This window comes from Manis pentadactyla, chromosome 17 (genome assembly GCF_030020395.1).
Source record: "Manis pentadactyla isolate mManPen7 chromosome 17, mManPen7.hap1, whole genome shotgun sequence".
Lineage (NCBI taxonomy): Eukaryota > Metazoa > Chordata > Mammalia > Pholidota > Manidae > Manis > Manis pentadactyla.
The window spans coordinates 53059494-53080251 of record NC_080035.1 but is presented as its reverse complement, the minus strand read 5'-3'; the positions used below and the strand labels follow the sequence as shown (position 1 = coordinate 53080251).

The 20758-nt window shown below is 37.7% G+C and overlaps 1 protein-coding gene across 1 annotated transcript in view; it reads left to right on the top strand.

Moving 5' to 3' along the window:
* Nucleotides 1-20758, top strand: part of UGGT2 (UDP-glucose glycoprotein glucosyltransferase 2) — a 171758-nt gene that overhangs the window by 14288 nt on the left and 136712 nt on the right. The window contains exons 3-5 of the mRNA XM_036893788.2: nt 6790-6920; nt 7556-7668; nt 17000-17174. Of these exons, the coding sequence (XP_036749683.2) occupies nt 6790-6920; nt 7556-7668; nt 17000-17174 (419 nt within the window). The remainder of the gene's footprint in view (nt 1-6789; nt 6921-7555; nt 7669-16999; nt 17175-20758) is intronic.

Genomic DNA, 20758 nt, shown 5'->3' with positions numbered 1-20758 from the left:
CTCTTTTTGTGGCCTAGTATGTGGTCTATTCTGGAGAATGTTCCATGTGCACTTGAGAAGAATGTGTATCCTGTTGCTTTTGGATGTAGAGTTCTATAGATGTCTATTAGGTCCATCTGTTCTAGTGTGTTGTTCAGTGCCTCTGTGTCCTTACTTATTTTCTGTCTGGTGGATCTGTCCTGTGGAGTGAGTGGTGTGTCAAAGTCTCCCAAAACGAATGCATTGCATTCTATTTCCTCCTTTAATTCTGTTAGTATTTGTTCCACATATATTCGTGCTCCTCTATTGGGTGCATTTATGTTTATAATGGTTATATCCTCTTGTTGGACTGAGCCCTTTATCATTATGTATTGTCCCTCTTTATCTCTTGTTACTTTCTTTGTTTTGAAGTCTGTTTTGTCTGATACTAGTATTGCAACACCTGCTTTTTTCTTCCTGTTGTTTGCATGAAATATCTTTTTCCATCCCTTGACTTTAAATCTGTGCATGTCTTTGGGTTTGAGGTAAATCTCTTGTAAGCAGCATATAGATGGATCTTGCTTTTTTATCCATTCTATTACTCTGTGTCTTTTGATTGGTACATTCAGTCCATTTACATTTAGGGTGATTGTTGAAAGATACATACTTATTGCCATTGCAGGCTTTAGATTCGTGGTTACCAAAGGTTCAAGGTTAGCTTCTTTTCTACCTTACTGCTAACTTAACTTGCTTATTGAGCTATTATAAACACAGTCTGATGATTTTTTCTCACCCTTCTTATCCCTCCCCCTCCATTCTTCATATGTTGGGTGTTTTGTTCTGTGCTTTTTTTAGGAGTGCTCCCATCTAGAGCAGTCCCTCTAAGATATCCTGTAGAGGTGGTTTGTGGGAAGCAAATTCCCTCAGCTTTTGTTTGTCTGGGAATTGTTTAATCCCGCCATCATATTTAAATGATAGTCGTGCTGGATACAGTATCCTTGGTTCAAGGCCCTTCTGTTTCATTGCATTAAATATATCATGCCATTCTCTTCTGGCCTGTAGGGTTTCTGTTGAGAAGTCTGATGTTAGCCTGATGGGTTTTCCTTTATAGGTGACCTTTTTCTCTCTAGCTGCCTTTAAAACTCTTTCCTTGTCCTTGATCTTTGCCATTTTAATTATTATGTGTCTTGGTGTTGTCCTCTTTGGGTCCGTTCTCTCGGGAGTTTTGTGTGCTTCCTTAGTCTGAGCAACTATTTCCACCCCCAGTTTGGGGAAGTTCTCAGCAATTATTTCTTCAAAGACACTTTCTATCCCTTTTTTTCTCTCTTCTTCTTCTGGTACCCCTATAATATGGATATTGTTCCTTTTGGATTGGTCACACAGTTCTCTTAATATTGTTTCATTCCTGAAGATCCTTTTATCTCTCTCTGCATCAGCTTCTATGCGTTCCTGTTTTCTGGTTTCTATTCCATCAATGGCCTCTTGCATCTTATCCATTCTGCTTATAAACCCTTCCAGAGATTGTTTCATTTCTGTAATCTCCCTCCGGATGTCATCCCTTAGCTCTTGTATATTTTTCTGCAGCTCCATCAACATGTTTATGATTTTTATTTTGAATTCTTTTTCAGGGAGACTGGTTAGGTCTGTTTCTGTAGATTCTCTCTTAGGAGTTTTCTGAAATATTTTGGACTGGACTAAATTTTTTTGCCTTTTCATGGTGATAGCGGTGGCTGTAGGCAGGTTGTGGGTGTGTCAGCTGGGAGACGAAAGTCCTTTCCTGCTTGCTGGATGCCTTGCCCTTCTCCGCTGCCTGTGACAGTTACCTGCACTCCTGGAGCAGCCACCGGTTAGTCCCCTAAGCTGCTGTGGACGGTGTCTCCATCAGAGCAGCGTGGAGCCCTGCAGGGAGTGTCAGGCACGCCAGGTGTGCTCCTCCACAATAGCGGTGCCCCTGCCGGGCAGCTGTGTACCAGCAGCAGCCTTTGGGTCTGGCCCAGGTGGCTGTGCGTTGGGCTGGGATTCCAGCCAGCTGCTGGGAGCACGGCTGCTTCCTCTAGCACTACTGCAGGTGCGCACGGGCCTCTCCCGGGCTCCTCTGGTGCCACTGCTGCCTACATGCGCGGGCCGCTCCCGGGCTGTTTGGTCGCTGCAATGGTCTGGGATTCCAGTCGGCTGCTGGGAGCATGACTGCTCCCTCTGGCACTGCTGCAGGTATGCACGGGCCTCTCCCACACGGACCTCTCCCGGGCTCCTCTGGTGCCACTGCCGCCTGCGCACGCAGGCCGCTCCCGGGCTGTTTGGTCGCTGCCATGGGCTGGGATTCCAGTCGGCTGCTGGGAGCACAGCTGCTCCCTCTGGCACTGCTGCAGGTGCGCACGGGCCTCTCTGGCACGGACCTCTCCCCGGCTCCTCTGGTGCCAATGCCGCCCGCCTGTACAGACCGCTCCCGGGCTGTTTGGTCGCCGCTGTGGCAGGCTCGCACGAGCCACTCCTGGTCCCCTCTGATGCCGCTGGCGCACGCGAGCTGCTCCCGGTCCCCTCTGGCACCGTCACCCCTGGCGCACGCTGCCACTCTCCCACTACTGGGCCGGTGTGTCAGGGTCCACGCCAATTGGGGGAATGACTGGCAGGCTGCTTAGTGCCATGAGGAGCTTCAGAGCTGCGCTGCTGCCCAGGGTTTTAGGGTACCTAAAGTTCCCAGGGATTGCCTGCTGCTGGCTCCGTGTGCCGGGACGACTTCGTCCAGCTGTGGGGTCCCTGTCTCTTTAAGACTTGCAAAAAACCCTCGCTTTTCTTTTGTCTCAGGGGCGCCAGTTATGGGGACCTACCCACAGGTTTTGCTTTTCCGTTTCTCTAATATTCAGCACCCCATACACCTTGTGTCTGTGCTCTGGGTGTGGATTTCTAGAGCTGGTTGTTTAGCAGTCCTGGGCTTTCACTCCCTCCCCGCTCCAACTCCTTTCTTCCCGCCGGGTTCTGGGGTGGGAGAGCATTCGGGTCCCACCTGGCCGCGGCTTGTATCTTACCCCCTTTATGTGATGCGGGTTCTCGCAGGTGTAGATGTAGTCTGGCTGTTGTACTGTATCCTCTGATGTCTCTTTTAGGAATAGTTGCATTTGTAGTATTTTCATAAATATATATGTTTTTGGGAGGAGATTTCTACTGAACTACTCATGCTGCCATCTTCCCGTGATCCCTCCCTAACCTATGTAATTTATGTGTGCCAAAGTTTATCTGATTCCAAAGTCCCTATTTATTTTTCCTTCTCCATGTGCTCAGCATGGAAGAATCACATTCTCAAAGTCCTATTAGATTTTAACAGTTTCTACACAAGTAAAGTTCCTTGTATATTTTAATGGAAAGATTTTCAGATAATGTTGTAGCATTTCTAACTCAGTTACTTGTAACTGAGAACTGGGTTTGGGGTGTGAAGATGGTTGCAGTTTGGATGTGTCACGTTTGACATGTGTGTGGAATATCCAAGGGAAGATATCCAGTAAGTTGATGGAGAGATTTAGGTGAAAATAATCTAGACTAAAGGAGATTTTTCAACATCAAGAGGGTAATTGAAGTTGTAATGAGAAGAAATGAGGTCACAAGGACAGAACCCTGAAGAACACCAGTATTTAAGGACTAACCAGAAGAGGAACACTCAACAAAGACTAAGAAGGAGTAAGAACTAGAAACCGTGATACCATGAAAGCCAGGAGAATAGTGAGTGGTAAGTGATAGATGTTATCAAATACTATAGGCAGATGAAATAATATAAATATTAAGCTTTTAACAAACAGAGAAAGTGCTGGTGACTTTGATGAAAGCAGTTTCGCTGGTATAATAATCAAAATGACAGTAGGTTGAGCTATGAGTAGAGATACAGGAAGTAGAGATTAAGTACCATAAAGCCTTGAAAGATTGGCCATGTATCAGTAGCTAACTAGAGACTGATGCTTTTTTTTCTTTTTTGGAGATGAGAGTGATTTATGTATACTAAATGCCAATAGGCAAAAATCAGGTAAATGATGAGGTTGAGGTTAAGGAAGAATAGGAAGATATGGGAAGGCTAAAATTATTGGCAGCAGATTAGTTGGTGAGCATGAATGTAGTTATTTTAAAACATCAACAAAATTGTCTAATGTATCCATCTCATGACTGAGATTTGCAAGTTAAGCCCAATTTACAAATACTTACTTTCTATAAACCCCTGAATCCTACATCTGTCACTACATTAGAGACCACCTGAGATATTACCATGATGAAATTTGATGTCTGTTGTCAGGCACCCATTTGTTTCTGTTGACTGTGTTTTCTGTTTGCATGGAGGACCAATCCCCTTTAGACTGATGTAGTCGAATGTTAATTATGTTATTAAATTAAATTTTCACTATTTTCTTGTTGGTCCTATTGCTGTTATGTATAATTTAAAATCAGTTTTTAAGATGACATCTCTAATCTATTTTGTATTGCTTTTACTGTTGAAGGTGAGTCTTAATTGCATTATTTTTTATTCCTGAGGGAAAACTCATCATAACTTCTTGAGAAGTCACCTAAAGCTTATTAAAGAAGTGGGAGTAAATGAGCACACCTATTTTCATATAACTCTTCAAAATGACTGAATTAGGGAAGTTTATTGCCTAGAATTAAGAGACCTACTCAATTCCTAAATATTAATTCCAGAAATGTACTGAATGTCTATTTTTGTGCCTGGAGTGCCTGAAAACTACAATCAAAAGGCTAACAAAGATTCCTGCCTTCACAGTTTATAACTTGATGGGAAGGACAGCTTAATAATTGTACAGATAATTTATACAAAATAATTATACAAATTTCTAATTACAGTTCTGAGAACTGATCCATAAATGGTCTAGAGTCCTGTCAGGGTGCATACCAGGGTCTAGAATTGGAAGGTGAGAAAAAACCCTTTCCAGAGCAAGTGACACATAGCTGAGGTTTGCTGAATAAGAGCTGGCCAAACATACCCCACCACCACCTCCTGCATTTCATGCCAAAGGAATAATGTGTGTGAAGGCCTTGAGGCACATGCTTCCTCTTTCTTTAGAAACTGTCTGTTGGTCTCCTACAACAGTAACAAAATGGCTAGTGATCCTTTCTTACCCTCACTAACATCTGGTTTTGTTTGCAAATATTTTTAGTCTCTATGTTTGTGTTCTTAAGTATACATAGCTTCTATTTCTTGCCTTATTGGCTTCAGTGATTTCCTTTTATTCCCAGCTAACGTTCATAAGGAATCACTGAGTTTACTCTCCTGTCCACGTCATTTCCCTTTTGTTGCATTTTTGTCAATGATGTACTTTTCTGTATCACCAGAGCATACAGCATTGACATAGTCTTCTGTAAATCTGCACTCCTTAATTTAGTCTTACTTCTACAGGTAAGTATATTCAGAGCTCACCATCAAGCTTTATGCTGCAGTTTCTCCAATTATTTCTTGGTTATAGAAAGTTTGCTAATGAATAACTTCTAGAAATAATGGCTTTGAGTTCTTCACATATATAGCTGTTTATGTGTGAATTTATACTTCAGATTTTTAACTTCAGAGTCCCATAGCTCTACTAGAAAATGTTGCAGCTAACCATTCTTAGTCTTTATTCTTAGATATGTAGATTCATTATTCCTTTTAATTTTGGAAAGTTTTCTTGGATTATAGTTTTCTTTGTCCATTCTGTTGCCTTGGTTTTCTGCATTAGGGTTACAATTATACATATGGTAGATCTCCTTTGTCTGACTTCTGTATCATTTATGCTCACATGTTTTTTTCATTCTTCTCCTTTTTTTTCCATTTCTTTCACACTTCCCAGCATATTCTCTATTTCTCTTACTGTTTACTGTAACATCTCTTTATTCTTCTGTTACTTCTAATTTAGTCTCTATTTTCTCATATGTTTTTCTTGTTCTTTCAGAACTATTTTTGTATCACCCTGTTTTTCAGACATCTCATTTCTGAGCATTTTTTTGAGAACTATAAAGCACTGAGATTTTTACCCTACTTGCAAGCTAAAATCTTAGGTTACCACAGTTTCAAGGATCAGACAGACATAAAACATGAGACTCCTGGATCAGAGACTACTGGGAAGACTTTATAACTGACAAAGGGAAATCTCTCTTATCAGCCAGGACTCATTTCAATAACAGACTTTTTACTGTTATCTTTGAAAGGATCTAAGCTTGGTATGATAGACTGTAGGAGTTGTTGAAATCATAAGGTGATTATAATTCTGTTTTATGTACTTCATCCTTTCATCTCCCAGGTGAACTAATGTTTTAATGACTTTCTGGCCTTCTGAACATAGTGGCTATGAATTTCTGCCTTTCTCATTCAGTATAGGTGTGCATCTCTGACGCACCGTTTGTCTGAAGGTCTAACCTTACTGTAACCTAAGACAGGTCTTTGTACTTGTCACAGTGGGGTGGGCTTGAAGTTGACAGAACAATTGGTGAAGAAGTCCACTTGCATAGAAGAGAATTTGGGCAAATTAATGTTTTGAATCTACTGCCCAGTTCTTGGCTTGTATCCTCTGCATATCCCATTCTGGTCTCTTCTGCTCCCCTCCTTTTCCTAACATGTGGCTAAATGCTATCATCCCAGCTCAGCTCCAGCATTCACCACTGGTTGATTGATTGATTGATTGGACCTGGCTGGAAAATCCAAATGAAATTAATAAATCAGAGATCTTGATTTTCCATTTTTCTCTAAAACCATCCATAACCAAACTTAAGGTAGGATTATATGATATTAAGTTAGTTTTACAGTGAGAGAGTTGCCAGTATGTTGAATGCAAAATATTAGCATCCTTTTCTTTTGAATTCTTACAGAATCAGATTATTCTTACTACAACCTAATCCTGAAGAAAGCAGGACAATTCTTAGACAATTTACAAATCAATCTCCTAAAGTTTGCTTTCTCTATACGGACATATTCTCCAGCTGTTCAGATGTTCCAACAGGTATGTAAAAATACCCAAGCTATATTTGACAAGGAAACATGATAATGTACATTAATATATCTTAATATGAATATCTTTGGTTCAGAAAGATCTACAAACATAATACCTGGTTCCATAGCATAATTGATTATATTATCATTGTTATGTGTTTCATTGATTATAATTGAATGTTTTACATAATTTTACAGTTATTTGAAATAAGGAAATTATAAGGACTAATCACTATTGAAGTGAACTATAATGAAAATTTTAATTTAATGGAATTTTTTTTATTAAAGTGTTGTTGGTATACAATCTTATGTTGATTTCAAATATACAACACAGTGGTTCAACAGTTACCCATAATGTTAAATCCTCACCCCCTCTAGTGCAGTTACTGTCTATCAATGTAGTAAGATGTTACAGGATCATTGACTATATTCTAATGTAATGGAAGTTTTTCAAAAATTTTGAACATAGATTTCCTACCGTGAGGTAGATTTTGTTAAAATATTTGCTGCATATAGATTTTTTTTACTTTAATTGGAGCAGTACCTTCATAGTAGTTTATTAGTTACTTTAATCAAAGTAATGTATGAGTTTTTAGAATCATAATTATCAACTACTGTAGCTAAATATAACCTTTGAAATCTTAGATTGCAGCTGATGAACCACCGCCAGATGGTTGTAATGCATTTGTGGTGATCCATCAGAAACACACCTGTAAGATTAACAAGATTAAAAAGCTGCTGAAGAAGGCTACTTCAAGGTAAATAAATGATAGCCTATAGTGAGAGAAGTGGTTTATAAAAAGAGATGAGGGTTGAAATAGCAGAAATTTTTATAATAAAATAATTTAATATTTCAAGATGTTCATTTAAGAATGTTCTCTATATTGAAACACTGAATATATCTGAGCTGATTGTCTAAGTCCTTTTCTTAAATACATAAGCACTTTCAATATGGTGTCTTGATTAGCTATGGATTTAGAATATAAATTATACCATAATGCTATAAAATATGTTTTTTCAAGTAAACACAGAAAACTGTGGATTTATTTTGAGTATATCCCTTTAAATATAAACTGAATCTATACCTTGGGAACTAGAAATTAATAATAAAAACAGTAATATAGATTTGCTTTTTTATAATGTATTGTTCACAACTTTGTTTTTTACTTCTTCCAAGTATTTCATACAAATGAACATGGGCATTAAGAAGGAAATCATTAATTTTTTAGTGATTTTTACAGAATAATACCTTCCAGTTTACATTTTACTGTCTGATTGTCTATACTTTTAAAAGTATTAGAGTTGTTTCTCTGATTTTGAAAGAACTTTTATATGTTTAACAGTAATATATATATATATTTAGTAATTCATATTAATACTTCTCTTACTAGTTGGAAACCTAGTATTTCAGATTAACTTGAATATATAGAAGGCCTTTATTTTTACAGAACCAAATTTTTCTTGTATGTGTCTGTATTTTTATGCTTACACAGTTTCCCCAAAACAATGAGAGATTTTACTATTTTCCAGTAACTTTATCTTAAAGTTTTTCCTTTCATTTTACCTTAAACTTTTAACTAATCTGTAATATATTTTCATCAAAAGGTAAGAATCTAATATGATCTTCATTCTCTGAGGTGGCTAGTCAACTGTTACATTCATTATATTTATATTACGGTCTATTTCATAGCTATTTGTTCTGTACAATTACCAGTAACAGTGCCATGCTGTTTTAGTATTTATTGTTTTACACATATTCTAACATCTCACAGGACAATTTCCTTTTCATTACTGCTTTTTTCCTCTAAAATTTCTTATCTTTATATTTATCAGTGTTTTCAAATTCATATTAGTCATTTTTCTCCTGCCAAATTGCCTTCCTAAAAAGGCTTGGTAGGATTTTAATTAGATTATGTTAAACCTATTGGTTTATTTAAGAAGATCTTAAATCTTTATTACATTGAATCTCTCAACAGATAACACAGTATGTCTTCTTCTGTTCATACCTTCTTTTAAAACTTCAAGGTTTTATAATTTTCTGTGTTTGTAAAATCAGAAATAATTGTTTTATCAATTATATTTTCATCTCAGTTTGTGTTGGTGGTATAGTGGTGAGCATAGTTGCCTTCCAATTATATTTTCATCTATTGGGGTGAATACAAAGTTTATCACTGAACATACTATGTATTATAGTAATATGTTTTAAAATATTATACCTTTACATTTTTAGGGTACATTACTTGTTAATGGTGTGAGATTATCTTAATTTATGTTGAATTAAGATTGCTTGTGTTTTTATTAAGATTCATGTTTAATCTTATAAAATTTCTAATAAAATTCATGTCTATTTTGATAAATGAGGTTAGCCATTATTTAAATTATTTATACCATCTTTTTTTTTATCAGAGTCATCCTAACTTCATATAGTAGATTAGGCAACCCTATTATTCTGTGAGAGTTAATACAGTATAGAAGAATTGTCTATTCCCTGGACCTTTTGGGTCTTTGCATGTCCTTGCTTGGCCTGAGCAGTGAAAGATACAAGACCATAACCACTCTTTACCTGATCCATTTCTCTGGATGTGCTTATAGTAAGCAACCTTGAGGAATGAGGTACCATTTCCCTTTGGAAAAATGAGCAGGCTTGATTACTGCTTGCTATAAAACAGCGGGTTCCCAGGTACAGTGTTCCTCAGCTGCAACACACACCACTGTTTGTGTGGTATCCATTTAGTCCATATTTTGTCACCCCTGTGGAACTTGCAGGGCAAGCGTAATGCTCATGATACTTGCTATGCCAGGAGCAATAAAGTCCTTTGTCTTTGATCCAGGAATCTCATGGCTTCTACCAGAATCTATTAAATGATAAAAACCTAAAGTATCACTTTGTAAGCAGGGTAAAATCAAACCTTAGACCTTGACAGTTCTTGACAGTTTTAGAAATAAGGATGGGATGTTGACAGGTACGTGGCTTCCTGGAAAAGGAAAGCCAAGGGCCCCATGGGTTGGCGAAACAAAAGCGCAACACTAAAATTTCTTTCCCAGTATTCTCCTTTCTCTCCCCCTGCTATTCTTTCCCTGTTCTCCAGGCTGAGTGACAGCAGTCTTCTGATAACTGTTACTATAGACCCTGACACACGCTTCTTGATTTGTTCCTACAGCAAAAGACACCCAGATTCAACTGATGGGTTTGAAAGGTGCTTACCGAGGGGAAGGGAATTAAAATGATGTCTAGACCAAGTCAATGTGCTTTTACTGTTCTGGCCCCCATACCTGAGTATGAAACGGGTATTGATATTGTACACGTTTATACCATGAATGCTATGAATAATCATAAAGTCTAAAGGGAGACACTCTCATTCAGGGACTACCACTTGTGCTGTCTACTTCCAGGGGATCCCAGAAACAGCATAGAATCTTGGGAGGAAATGGAAAATCACAACTTCCCTTATAGACTTAGCTGTTGCTGGAATACCTGGAGAGGCAGGTTCTAAGCACAACAGCACCACCTGCCACACTCAGCCGTCAAGCACACCCTTTTCAAAGAACTGCTCTGAAAGCTACCAAGCTGTTGAAACTGAACACCTAACCCAGGGAGGCCTGTGACTAATATCTGATGTTTACATCTTGGCATATGTCAATTGGGATTCAGTGACAACCAAGGTAGAAGGGACCCAACAAGTCAAATGGACGTAGTATATTCAAGAACATAGTTGCTTCAATCTGGAATGATCTTAGCTTTGCATGAAAGAGTGGCAGCTACCCCTTTGGGACAAACCATATGTCCCCTACCACTCCCTGAAGTAAAGTTTCTGGCTCAGTATGGCCCTCAGTTCACAGTAGTTTCCCTCAATGCCTGGGTCAAGGTGCTGATACGTTCAGCTAAGTTAAAAGCCAGTGGTGTCTTTGGGCTGCTGCTGTTCAGCCAAGCTCAAGCTGTGTAAAACCAGAAGCAGATGGCATCACTCTATTCAGTGGGCAGGATACAAGGCAGTCCTCCTATTCCTGACTAGTCCCTGACCCTGTGATAAAACCTCCTACCTTTATACTGACTGCTGGGCTATTGCTGATGGCCTACCAGTCTGGTCTGCCATGTAGAAGACTAGCAATTGGCAGATTAAAGGCACCACTCTTTGGGGCTCTACACTGTGAGGGTAAATTGCAGCTGCCCATCTGTTACTCTACGTGTAGATGCAGGCTTATTCTCTGAGTGGTGTCTGGCTGCTTGCAGAGACTGCAGCCCCCAGATTGCTGCAGCCAAGTCCTGGGTCCACCACTGCACGGGAAAGGAAACATCGCTGTGGTCATCTGGGAGCACAGTAAAGGGCCGTGTGTTTCTGCTGTCCAGTCTACACAGCATACCTGCCTTGTGTCTTCTCCCAAAGGTGGATGGTTTGTCCTGTGGAAAGGAGTCCACATTGTATCAGGCACCTGCCCTCTCCTGGTAAACTGACTGCGTCAGACCTCTGACCCTACTGCCATGGGTGCCTCATTTCAGGTTATGGTTTTCTCAGTCCAGTCAGCTAACTCTGGCCACCCTCTGTGGCCCCTGACACTAAACTGTTTTTTATTGGGCTTTCCAGATCGCCTGCAGTCTGACGGTTATGCGCCTCATCTCACAGAGGCTGTCACTAGGTCGGTAGAGAAAATAGTGAGCTTTACACATTCTCTACCGTCCACAGGCATCTGACTTGGTGAGCACCCTGGAATGGCTTCCTCAAAAGTTAATACAAAAAGATTTGACCCTACTTCTATCACCTCCTAATCCATAGACCTTAGTAGGGCAATTTGGTCTCTGAATGTGACCATTCTCAGAAAGGTTTCATCTCCTACGAAATGACCAGGGTGAAGAGGTAGGTGGTTATATAGACCTATTCAGGATCCCACCCTGGGCCTTGCTGGGCATGATGCAGCTTTGCCCCCAGCAACAGCAACCACAGATCAGTCTGCTTGGTACAGCCTCTGTGAGGCAGCCCAGCCAGAAGGGGCTGAAGGAATTCAATCTTCAGTTCTGGTCCAGCCCCCTGGACTGTTTTGTTGGAAAGATATGGTCCCAGATCATGAAGATAACCACTTTGTTGAGTCCACTGTTTACCAAGTCCTCCTACAGTGGCCCAGGTAGAGACATAATGGATATTTGTAAGGTTTTTTGAAAAATGTCCTGGTCTGACTTATAGCTGACTTTTCCAGATAAAAGATCTGGGTATAAACAGAGGATGATTAGATAATAAGTGAAGTTACAGGTATTGGATGGGACACATTGATTTCACGGCTGATGAGGGAGAACCTCAACCCTAGCACCTGATCTTAGGCCCCGGAAGGTGCAGGAAGGGGAGAGTACGTGTTTTCTTGGATCCTGGATCCAGCACTGCAGCCTCTCAGAGCAATCGTGGTCAGCTGAGTCAACCAGCAGCTGCGGCCAATAGTCTGACCTGCTGCTGGGTTTGTCGTCCCCTCCGTGTACTGTGTGAACATGGCCAGTCCTGACTCATCACAGGGACCTGGTTCCCATCAGTGGCAGATCCTGAGTGTAGACCCTTCCTCCCCCAATTCATGTACAAACATGTGGATTGGCACAACCTTGTCTGAATCATAATGATACAAATTCATATACTTCTCCCCTGAGCAGCCTTGGGTTATGCTATGTATGGTGATTGAGGATACAACCTGGATGCTAGTTTAACAGTTTTGAACAGGAGTGGCATGTGCCTCTTTCAGGTTGCATGTTTGTACGTGAGGACAGAGGGCACAGAGTGTTTCCACTGGGGACAGGGCTTGTTTCTTTTTGACCCATTTGTTGCCCCCAGTAAATATTTGCAATGACAGCAAAGATCAGGTTGGTATAAACTCCCTTGTGCAGGTAGTAGTGGGTAATAGTGTGACCTCGGACAACAGCCTATCTGCCTGAAATAGGACAAGCCAGTCCCCAGGGGACTTACAGTTGGCTGATTCTGGGGATTTGTGGGCATGGCTGAAGCTAATACTGCAGATGGGCCACATCCTGCTGCTGGGGTCCCATTGACAGCCTTAAGTAAATGCTATAGGAGACCAGTTAATTGAACAATCTAGTCCCATCCTCTGTTGGTCATCAGTATGGCCGATGCTGGCATAGTCATAAAAATGTAAGTTTGGTCAGGAATTTCTCAGGCCAAAGGGTGGATTGTTGGGAAGGCACTTTGCCATAGGCCCTGGCTGTCTTTCTGGGTACTCCAGGACTGAGACCTTGACTGCCCTTTACCCAGGCCATTTCTCAGGATCGTTTGCACCAAGCAGCTGTGAGGGATGAGTTGCTGTCTCCCACTGGGATAAAGGGCAGCTTGCTTACCATTTGTTATCAAACGACGGGTCCCCAATCTCAGTGTTTCTTAGCTGTGATGCATACCCACTGTGTGGAGGATTCCTGTGGGTCCATTTTCATTCCCATGGAATGTGGGGGCCGCAGAGAACTGATGCAGACACGCTAATGCTCGTGCTGCTTGTGTGCCCTGAGTGTTCTTAGTTTCTGACCTAGAGGTCTTGTGTCTTCTGCCAGAACCCATGAAACAGTAAAAGGCCAACTTGCTGTAGGGGGAAATCAGTTCACCAGCCTGATGATAGCCTTAGGTTAACACATGCTTTTTCTTTTCTTTTTGTGAACCTTAGGCACATAGTCCTTGGTTTCTGACACAACATTGGCATTGGTCCTTAGTGGTTGTCTTCTCTGATTTAATCAAATTATTTATTTACATGTGTGCTTACAGTAATATAAATACTTTAATTTTTCCCTCTGTGTAGATGTTCCTAATTCATAAATTGTCTTGGGTTCTCATTTTCCTTTAGCTTTTCCAGATGATATTTTTGTTTTTCTTTTTTTAAAGAAATGACTCATTTATTCTACTTTTTCTGTTGTTCTACTCTATCTTTTGCATTCATATTTTCTTGTGCCATTGGTTGAGCTAAACACTTCGTTTATTTTTTTCCTATTCTGAATCATAACACATTTAGGTCATCAAAGTTGCCTTTCTTTACTCTGTGATATTCTCATCGTCCCAATTTCAAAAAAACCTCCTCATGTTTTCTTGTTGGGGGCAGAGGGAGAAAGATACTCACACTTTAGATGGTGATGATTGCTATCACTTTCTCCCAAATTTAGGTCACATTTCAGTATAATATCTACCAAGTTTTGGGGCAGATCCAGACCATGCATCTTTGAACTGCGGAACAGGAAGTAGGGAAAAGATGAAGGATCATTTTACTTTTCTTTCTGGCAAAAACGTTATTGTGTTTCAAATGGTAAGATAATATGTTTTAAGTGGTAATGCTGACTAGCAGTTATGACTGAGTTAAATTATATAGGTCGTATAATTAGTATGTTTTGCTCCCAAATAATGGTTTAAGGTTATTATTACTTTTTTTTCTTCATTAAGAGTTTTTGACTTTTTCTCTGTCTTTGAAAATAGTATTGGAGATTCCAGGAATAGTATTAGGGGCCATATTATAAATGCCTCTTTAAATCACCGTGGCTCTCTTTTTTGTGACTTTATACTGTCCAAAATGAAAAGCTCTATTTTTAAAGTAAAAAATAAATTATATGTAGTCATTACAAAAGAATTCACATAGTTCAAAAAAATGCATAGTAGGAAGAAAAATTGACCCACAATTCTGTTAACAGTTCAGTATATTCTTTTTTAATGCTTATATTCACATACAAATATATACACATTTTTTTAACCAACATGAGATTGTACTATAAAGGATATCTCAGAACTTTCCCCCCACTAAATTATACACCCTTACATGTCTTACATATAAATATAGGTATGCTCTGTTATTGCAGAGCAGGACCCATATATATTGTTTTTCTACCTGACACATAGTAGATGCTAAAAAATATTAAATGAATGATACCATAATTAATCAACAAGTACATCTGATTATTCCCACCCCTGTGATAGATATAAAGTATTTCACATTTTTCATCTAAAACAATATCTAGTTGAATGTTATTGTACGTATATCTTTATATTGTCTTAGATAAATTTCTAGAACTAGAATCACTAGGTAAATAAGTGTGTACATTTAAAATAGGTACACCAAAATTGTTTAGAAAGCTAGTTAGGTTTTATACTCTATTTATAACTTTCAACAATGCTAATTATATTATTCCCCTTTATAATCTTAGTTCAATAAATGAAAATTTCTATTTTTAAATGTAATATATTCAGTTTTTAAAGACTGTTTTCTCTTTTTCCCAGTAATTCCCTATACATGTAGAGTACTTTTTCTTACCTATGATAGGCATATCCAAGCAGGTGATAAATTAATCACAGAAGCAAACTTTGAAAGGTATGTGTGTAGGTGTAGGAAGGCACTGTATTATGGACTCAAATAATAAATGAGACCTTACCTTATTCTCTGGAACATCTATTTCTTCTAATTTTTTCTCTTATATTCAACCTCAAGATTTATCTATAGCATTGTTTCACTAGCAGCCTTTCCAGTTACCTACCACAGTAAATTATTTGAAAACATCTTTTAGATGAGTATTAAAATGTAAGATACCCTGTATAAATTACTAGATGTACCCCTGCAGTACTGATTTGATAAAAATCAGTTCTTTAAATGATAATCCATTTGACTTGATATCATTTGATGAATACAGTGTATATGTACAGCAAATTATAAGATTCTCTTTTACTGCAGACTTCTAGAACTTCCCAGAGGCAACCAGTGCTATCAAGTTCTTAAGTGTCCTTCCAGAAATAGTCAAGGCTTATATAATCATAATTACATAAATAAATACGCCTATATTTATCATTAATGGTGGTATATTAGCCAACATTTCTTTCTTTTTTCTCTTTGACAGTATTCTTGATTGATAATTTAAGGAGAGGTTTGCAAGAGTAAGAGAAAAATAATCATTTCTTGAGCACCATGCTTGTACTTTATGCTCTGCTATATGATTTGCAAGTTATTTTGTAAACCCATAGTAGGAGGTAGCTACCCTAGGAGGCAGCCCGAATTCCTCCGTCTGAACAGATAAATAGGCCCACTAGAGATCAAATCACTTGCTCAAGGTCACAAAGCTAATGAATAATTAAGCTAGAACTTGAATCCAATTCTGCCTACCTTCAAAAGCCACAGTCTTTTTTAGGAGCACCAGTAGCAGAAGCATTATTCATGCCTTCTTTTCTTTTCTCCTTTATTTGAAGGTAGTAAATGACTAAAAGATTGTAGAGACCTAAATTCGTTAAATAAAAAGCCATTTCTCAACACCTTTGTTATTCTTAATGTCATTATCTCTTGTTTTTCTTTCTGCCTATGTAAATTGTTTACAAAAAAAAAGACGTGGGCTTAGGAATACCGTAGACATGAGTTGAAATTCCGGCTTTCCATTTTATCTTGTCATGGGTATTTAGCTGTCTGAGCCTCAGGAATCTTAAAAGTTTAAGTAAATATTAGTAACTCTCTAAAGGAATTGTTGAGAAGACAGAAGTCAGTAATATTTATAAAGAATCTAGCATAGTTCCCAGCAAACAGGTGGTGTCAAGGTCTTTTCTGGTGATAAGGCCAGACTGTAGGACTTCTCTTATTTACTTTGATTATTCCTGAAGATTTAATGAGTTGTTATTCATATTAAGTACTGATAATGTTTGATATAGTCCCTTTGTTATGTTTTTCAAATATGTAGAATCCATTTTCAGGAAATGATAAAATAATTCAGGAAATAATGAAGAATTATGTCCCTCTAATTGAAGAAAATATAAATTTTATTTCATTGGAAAATATGTTTCTGTTATATGTTACTCTTTAAAGATAGTGAACCTTGTTGGAAAATAAAGTATTTTTAATACTCAGTTTGGGGGTAATCAGATTTTTTCTTTTCTGTCATTTAGTAGAAGGTATTTATACAAAATACCTCACCACAGGAAATCTAAATTCTTTTTTGGTAATTTTTATATTTATATATATGTAAAATATATGTATATATGTATTTTTTCCTCTGAGTTGTTTGATAAGGAGAAATTATAAAGTGTCATATATTTCTCATATGCTCTTTGCTTTTTCTAGTCTTTTAAATTAAAAGTTTGTGTTTTGTTTTCATTTTAGGCCCAGACCTTACCTGTTTGAAGGAGATCATGAATTTCCCACAAACGAAGAAAACTTACCAGTGATTATTCTCTATGCAGAAATAGGTACCAGAGCATTTTGTCAGTTTCACACAGTACTGTCTGAAAAAGCTCGCAATGGGGAAATCCACTATGTTCTTCGGCATTACATTCAGGTGTGTGTTTGTTTCTATCCAAAATTATTTTGTCTATAAAGAATGTATATGACAATTTCCTAACCAGATTTTACATAATAATTTCCACCAGAACAGTTATTTAAAGATTTTAAAAAATTAACACACTATCAAATGTAAATTTTATATGAAAAAAAATACATTGGGACTCTGTGTCTTTTCTGGGGCTATCATGTTTATATTCTTTTCCCTTATCATATATAACTCAAAGAGATTAAAAACTTGGATAAAAACAAACCGAAGTGTGAAAATGTGTTTAATATTTGCTGGGATTTATAAATAGGGTTTTTTTAATGAAAGTATATTACAATGAGGAACTCTGATTTACTTGATATAGTATATATTCATTCGAAGTGCTAAGCATGGTATAGGAATGCTCTTAACCATGTATCTTCGCACAGCTGGCTGCTTTCTTATTCACATTTCTGGTCAAATGTGTTATCCCCATTCTCCCAACCTCCCATTGCTGTCACACTCTATCACATTATTCCATTTTAAAGACTTCATAGCACTTGCTACTGTAACTCAAGTTTTATTTCTTTAACACCTCCCCTCTCCCCCAGGCACAAATTCTCATACTCACACACTAGATTATAACGGCCATTAGAAGAAGAGCTTTGCTTATTTTACTGCAGTATTCCCAACATAGGAGTGTTTTAATTTGGATTTCCCAAAATACGTATTATTTGCATATTGATATCTAAGATATACTTGTTAATTGCCTGTCCTTGTCTTTTACCTGTTTTTGTATTGGATTTTGGGGAGATTTTTTTCTAATTTACAGATTTTGAAACTATATTCTGCATACTAATCTTTTCCTCTATACTTTGCAAACATCTTCTAGTTTATTTCTGGTCTTCTGGTATTAGAAAAAATTATTTATGACATGTTTTGTTCAACACAAGTATTAATTTTGATGTAGTCAAATTTATCCAACTTTTTTTAATGGTTTCATTCATGATGTCATAAACACATTCTCCTGTATTTCCTGTGACATTTTAAATACTATTTATGTTTTGGTCTTTAATCCATCTGGAATGTGTTTGAATATGATACGAGGTAGAGAGATAATTCTTGGAAAATCATTAATCCCCATATAATTCATTCAACAGTTAAGTCTTCATTCTAAAGCCATGATATACCAAATTTTCATATAGGCATGTATGTTTCTGACTATTCTGTCCCAATAATATGTCTATTCTACGCAAACATAGCATTTAAACTTCAGTAGCTTTAAAATCTAAAGCATTTAGATTCTTGAGAACAAAGAACAAAGCTGGAGCCATCATGCTTCCTAATTTCAAACTATACAAGACTATAGTATCAAAACAGTATAGTATTAGTATAAAAGCAGGTACATAGATCAGTGGAACAAAATAGAAACCTAAGAAATAAACTCATGCATATAGATCCACTAATATTTGACAAGGGATCCAAGAATGCTCAGTAGGAAATAGTCTCTTCAGTAACTGGTGCTGGGAAAACTGGGCAACCACATGCATGCAGAGGAAGGAAACTGGACCACTATCTTATACCATTCACAAGAATTAACTTGAGGTGAATTAATGACTTAAACATAAAATCTGAAGCCATGAAACTCTTAGAAGAAACTAAGGGATAAGCTCCTTGACAACGGTCTTGGCAGTGTTTTTTTTTTTTAATTTGACACCAAAAGCAAAGGCAACAAAAGCAAAAATAAACAAGTAGGACAACATCAAACTGGAAAGCCTCTGCACAGCGGCGGACGCCATGACAGTGTGAAAGGCATACAACTCAATAGCAGAAAAACACAATCCAATTAAAAATGGACAAAGGACCTGAATAGATATTTAACAAGAAGATACAGAAATGGCCCACAGGTACATAAAAAGCTGCTTGACATTGCTAATCATCAGGGAACTGTAAATCAAAACCACAGTGAGGTAGTGCCACACACCTGTTAAAGTGTCTACTAGTAAAGAGTCAAGAAATAACAGGTATTGGTGAGGATGTGGAGAAAAGGGACCCCTTGTGCACTGTTGTGCAGTCACTGTGGAAAACAGTATGGAGGTTCCTCAAAATTTTTGAAAAGAATACCATATGATTCAACAGTTGCACTTCTGGGCATATATCCAAAGAAAATTAAAACACTAATTTGAAATGATATCTGCACCCCCATGTTCACTGCCGCACTGCAGTATTACTTACAGTAGCCAAGATATGGGAACAACCTAGCATCCATTGAATGAATGGATGAAGAAAATGCGGTGTATGTACATACACCACAGAACATCATTCAACCTTTAAAAAGAAGAAAATCCTGCCATTTGTGACAATGTGGGTGGACCTTAAAGGCATTATGCTAAGTGAAATAGGTCAGACAGAGACAAATACTGTATAATCTCAATTATATGTGGAATCTAAATAAACAGACCTATAGAAACACAGAACAGATTGGTAGTTGATGATTGTGTTGTGGGGTGTGGGGAGATGATAGGTGAAGGTGGTCAAAAGGTACAAACTTCCAGTTACTAGATAAATTCTGGGTTGTAATGTACAGCATGGTGGCCATAGTTTGTACTGTATTGCATATTTAAAAGTTACTAAGAGAGTAGATTTTAAAAGTTCTCATCACAAGAAAGAAACTATGTGAGATATCAATGTTAACTAAACTTACTGTGGTAATCATTTTGTAATGTATACATACATCAAATCATGTTGAACACCTTAAAGTAATGCAATGTTGTGTATGTGTCAATTGTATCAGAATAGGAATGGAAGTGGGAAATCAAAGTGTATGTTCATCTTTTAAAAAAATCTTCCCCTAGTGATTCTAACATCCCCAGGAGGTATGCTCATCTATTGAGAATCGATGTCCCAAATTATTCTTTGGAGAATATGACCATTAAATTAACTGTGAAATCATGCTAGCCAACAATCTAAGTACTTTGTAACATCAAATTATAACCTTCTATTTAATGGATATTATGGATTCAAAATAGTTATAATGTAAATCTGGTCAACATGTTATTCTAATAAAAATAGGTTATGCTAGCTTTTTAACAGATGCCTTTTTGTGGGCAGAGAAGAAATAGAAAAATAAAGATGCCTTTTACCAGTTGATTTAGCCTATGAGCACTTTTGGACTACAAATCCAAACTTCCTAAATTACAATTCAAATTTTATATTAATGCATTTTCAAATGGAGAAAGTAAATAAGAATTTAATAAACATTTATCTTTATTACAGAGGCGTTAATAATATTCCAGTACTGATATTGGAAATTGGTTATGTGAAATTACATCTCTTTTATGAACTGTAACAAGCTATGTGGACCCAGAGCTTCAATTTGCTTAGCCACCAACTGATTGTCTTTGGAGTGGATAGTCAAAATGTATTTTTAAATTGAGGCGTACGAAATTGAAAACCCTAAAAGATTTTCAACTTTGTCAGGTTACTGTAATTATAAACAACCCAGTTTCCTCATGCTATCTTTCATTATAGCATGTGCCTGAGAAATTAGCAAATTAAATTTTCCTGTGGGCAGCAATGTTAAATACTTGTCTGCATATCTGAAACTAATTCTT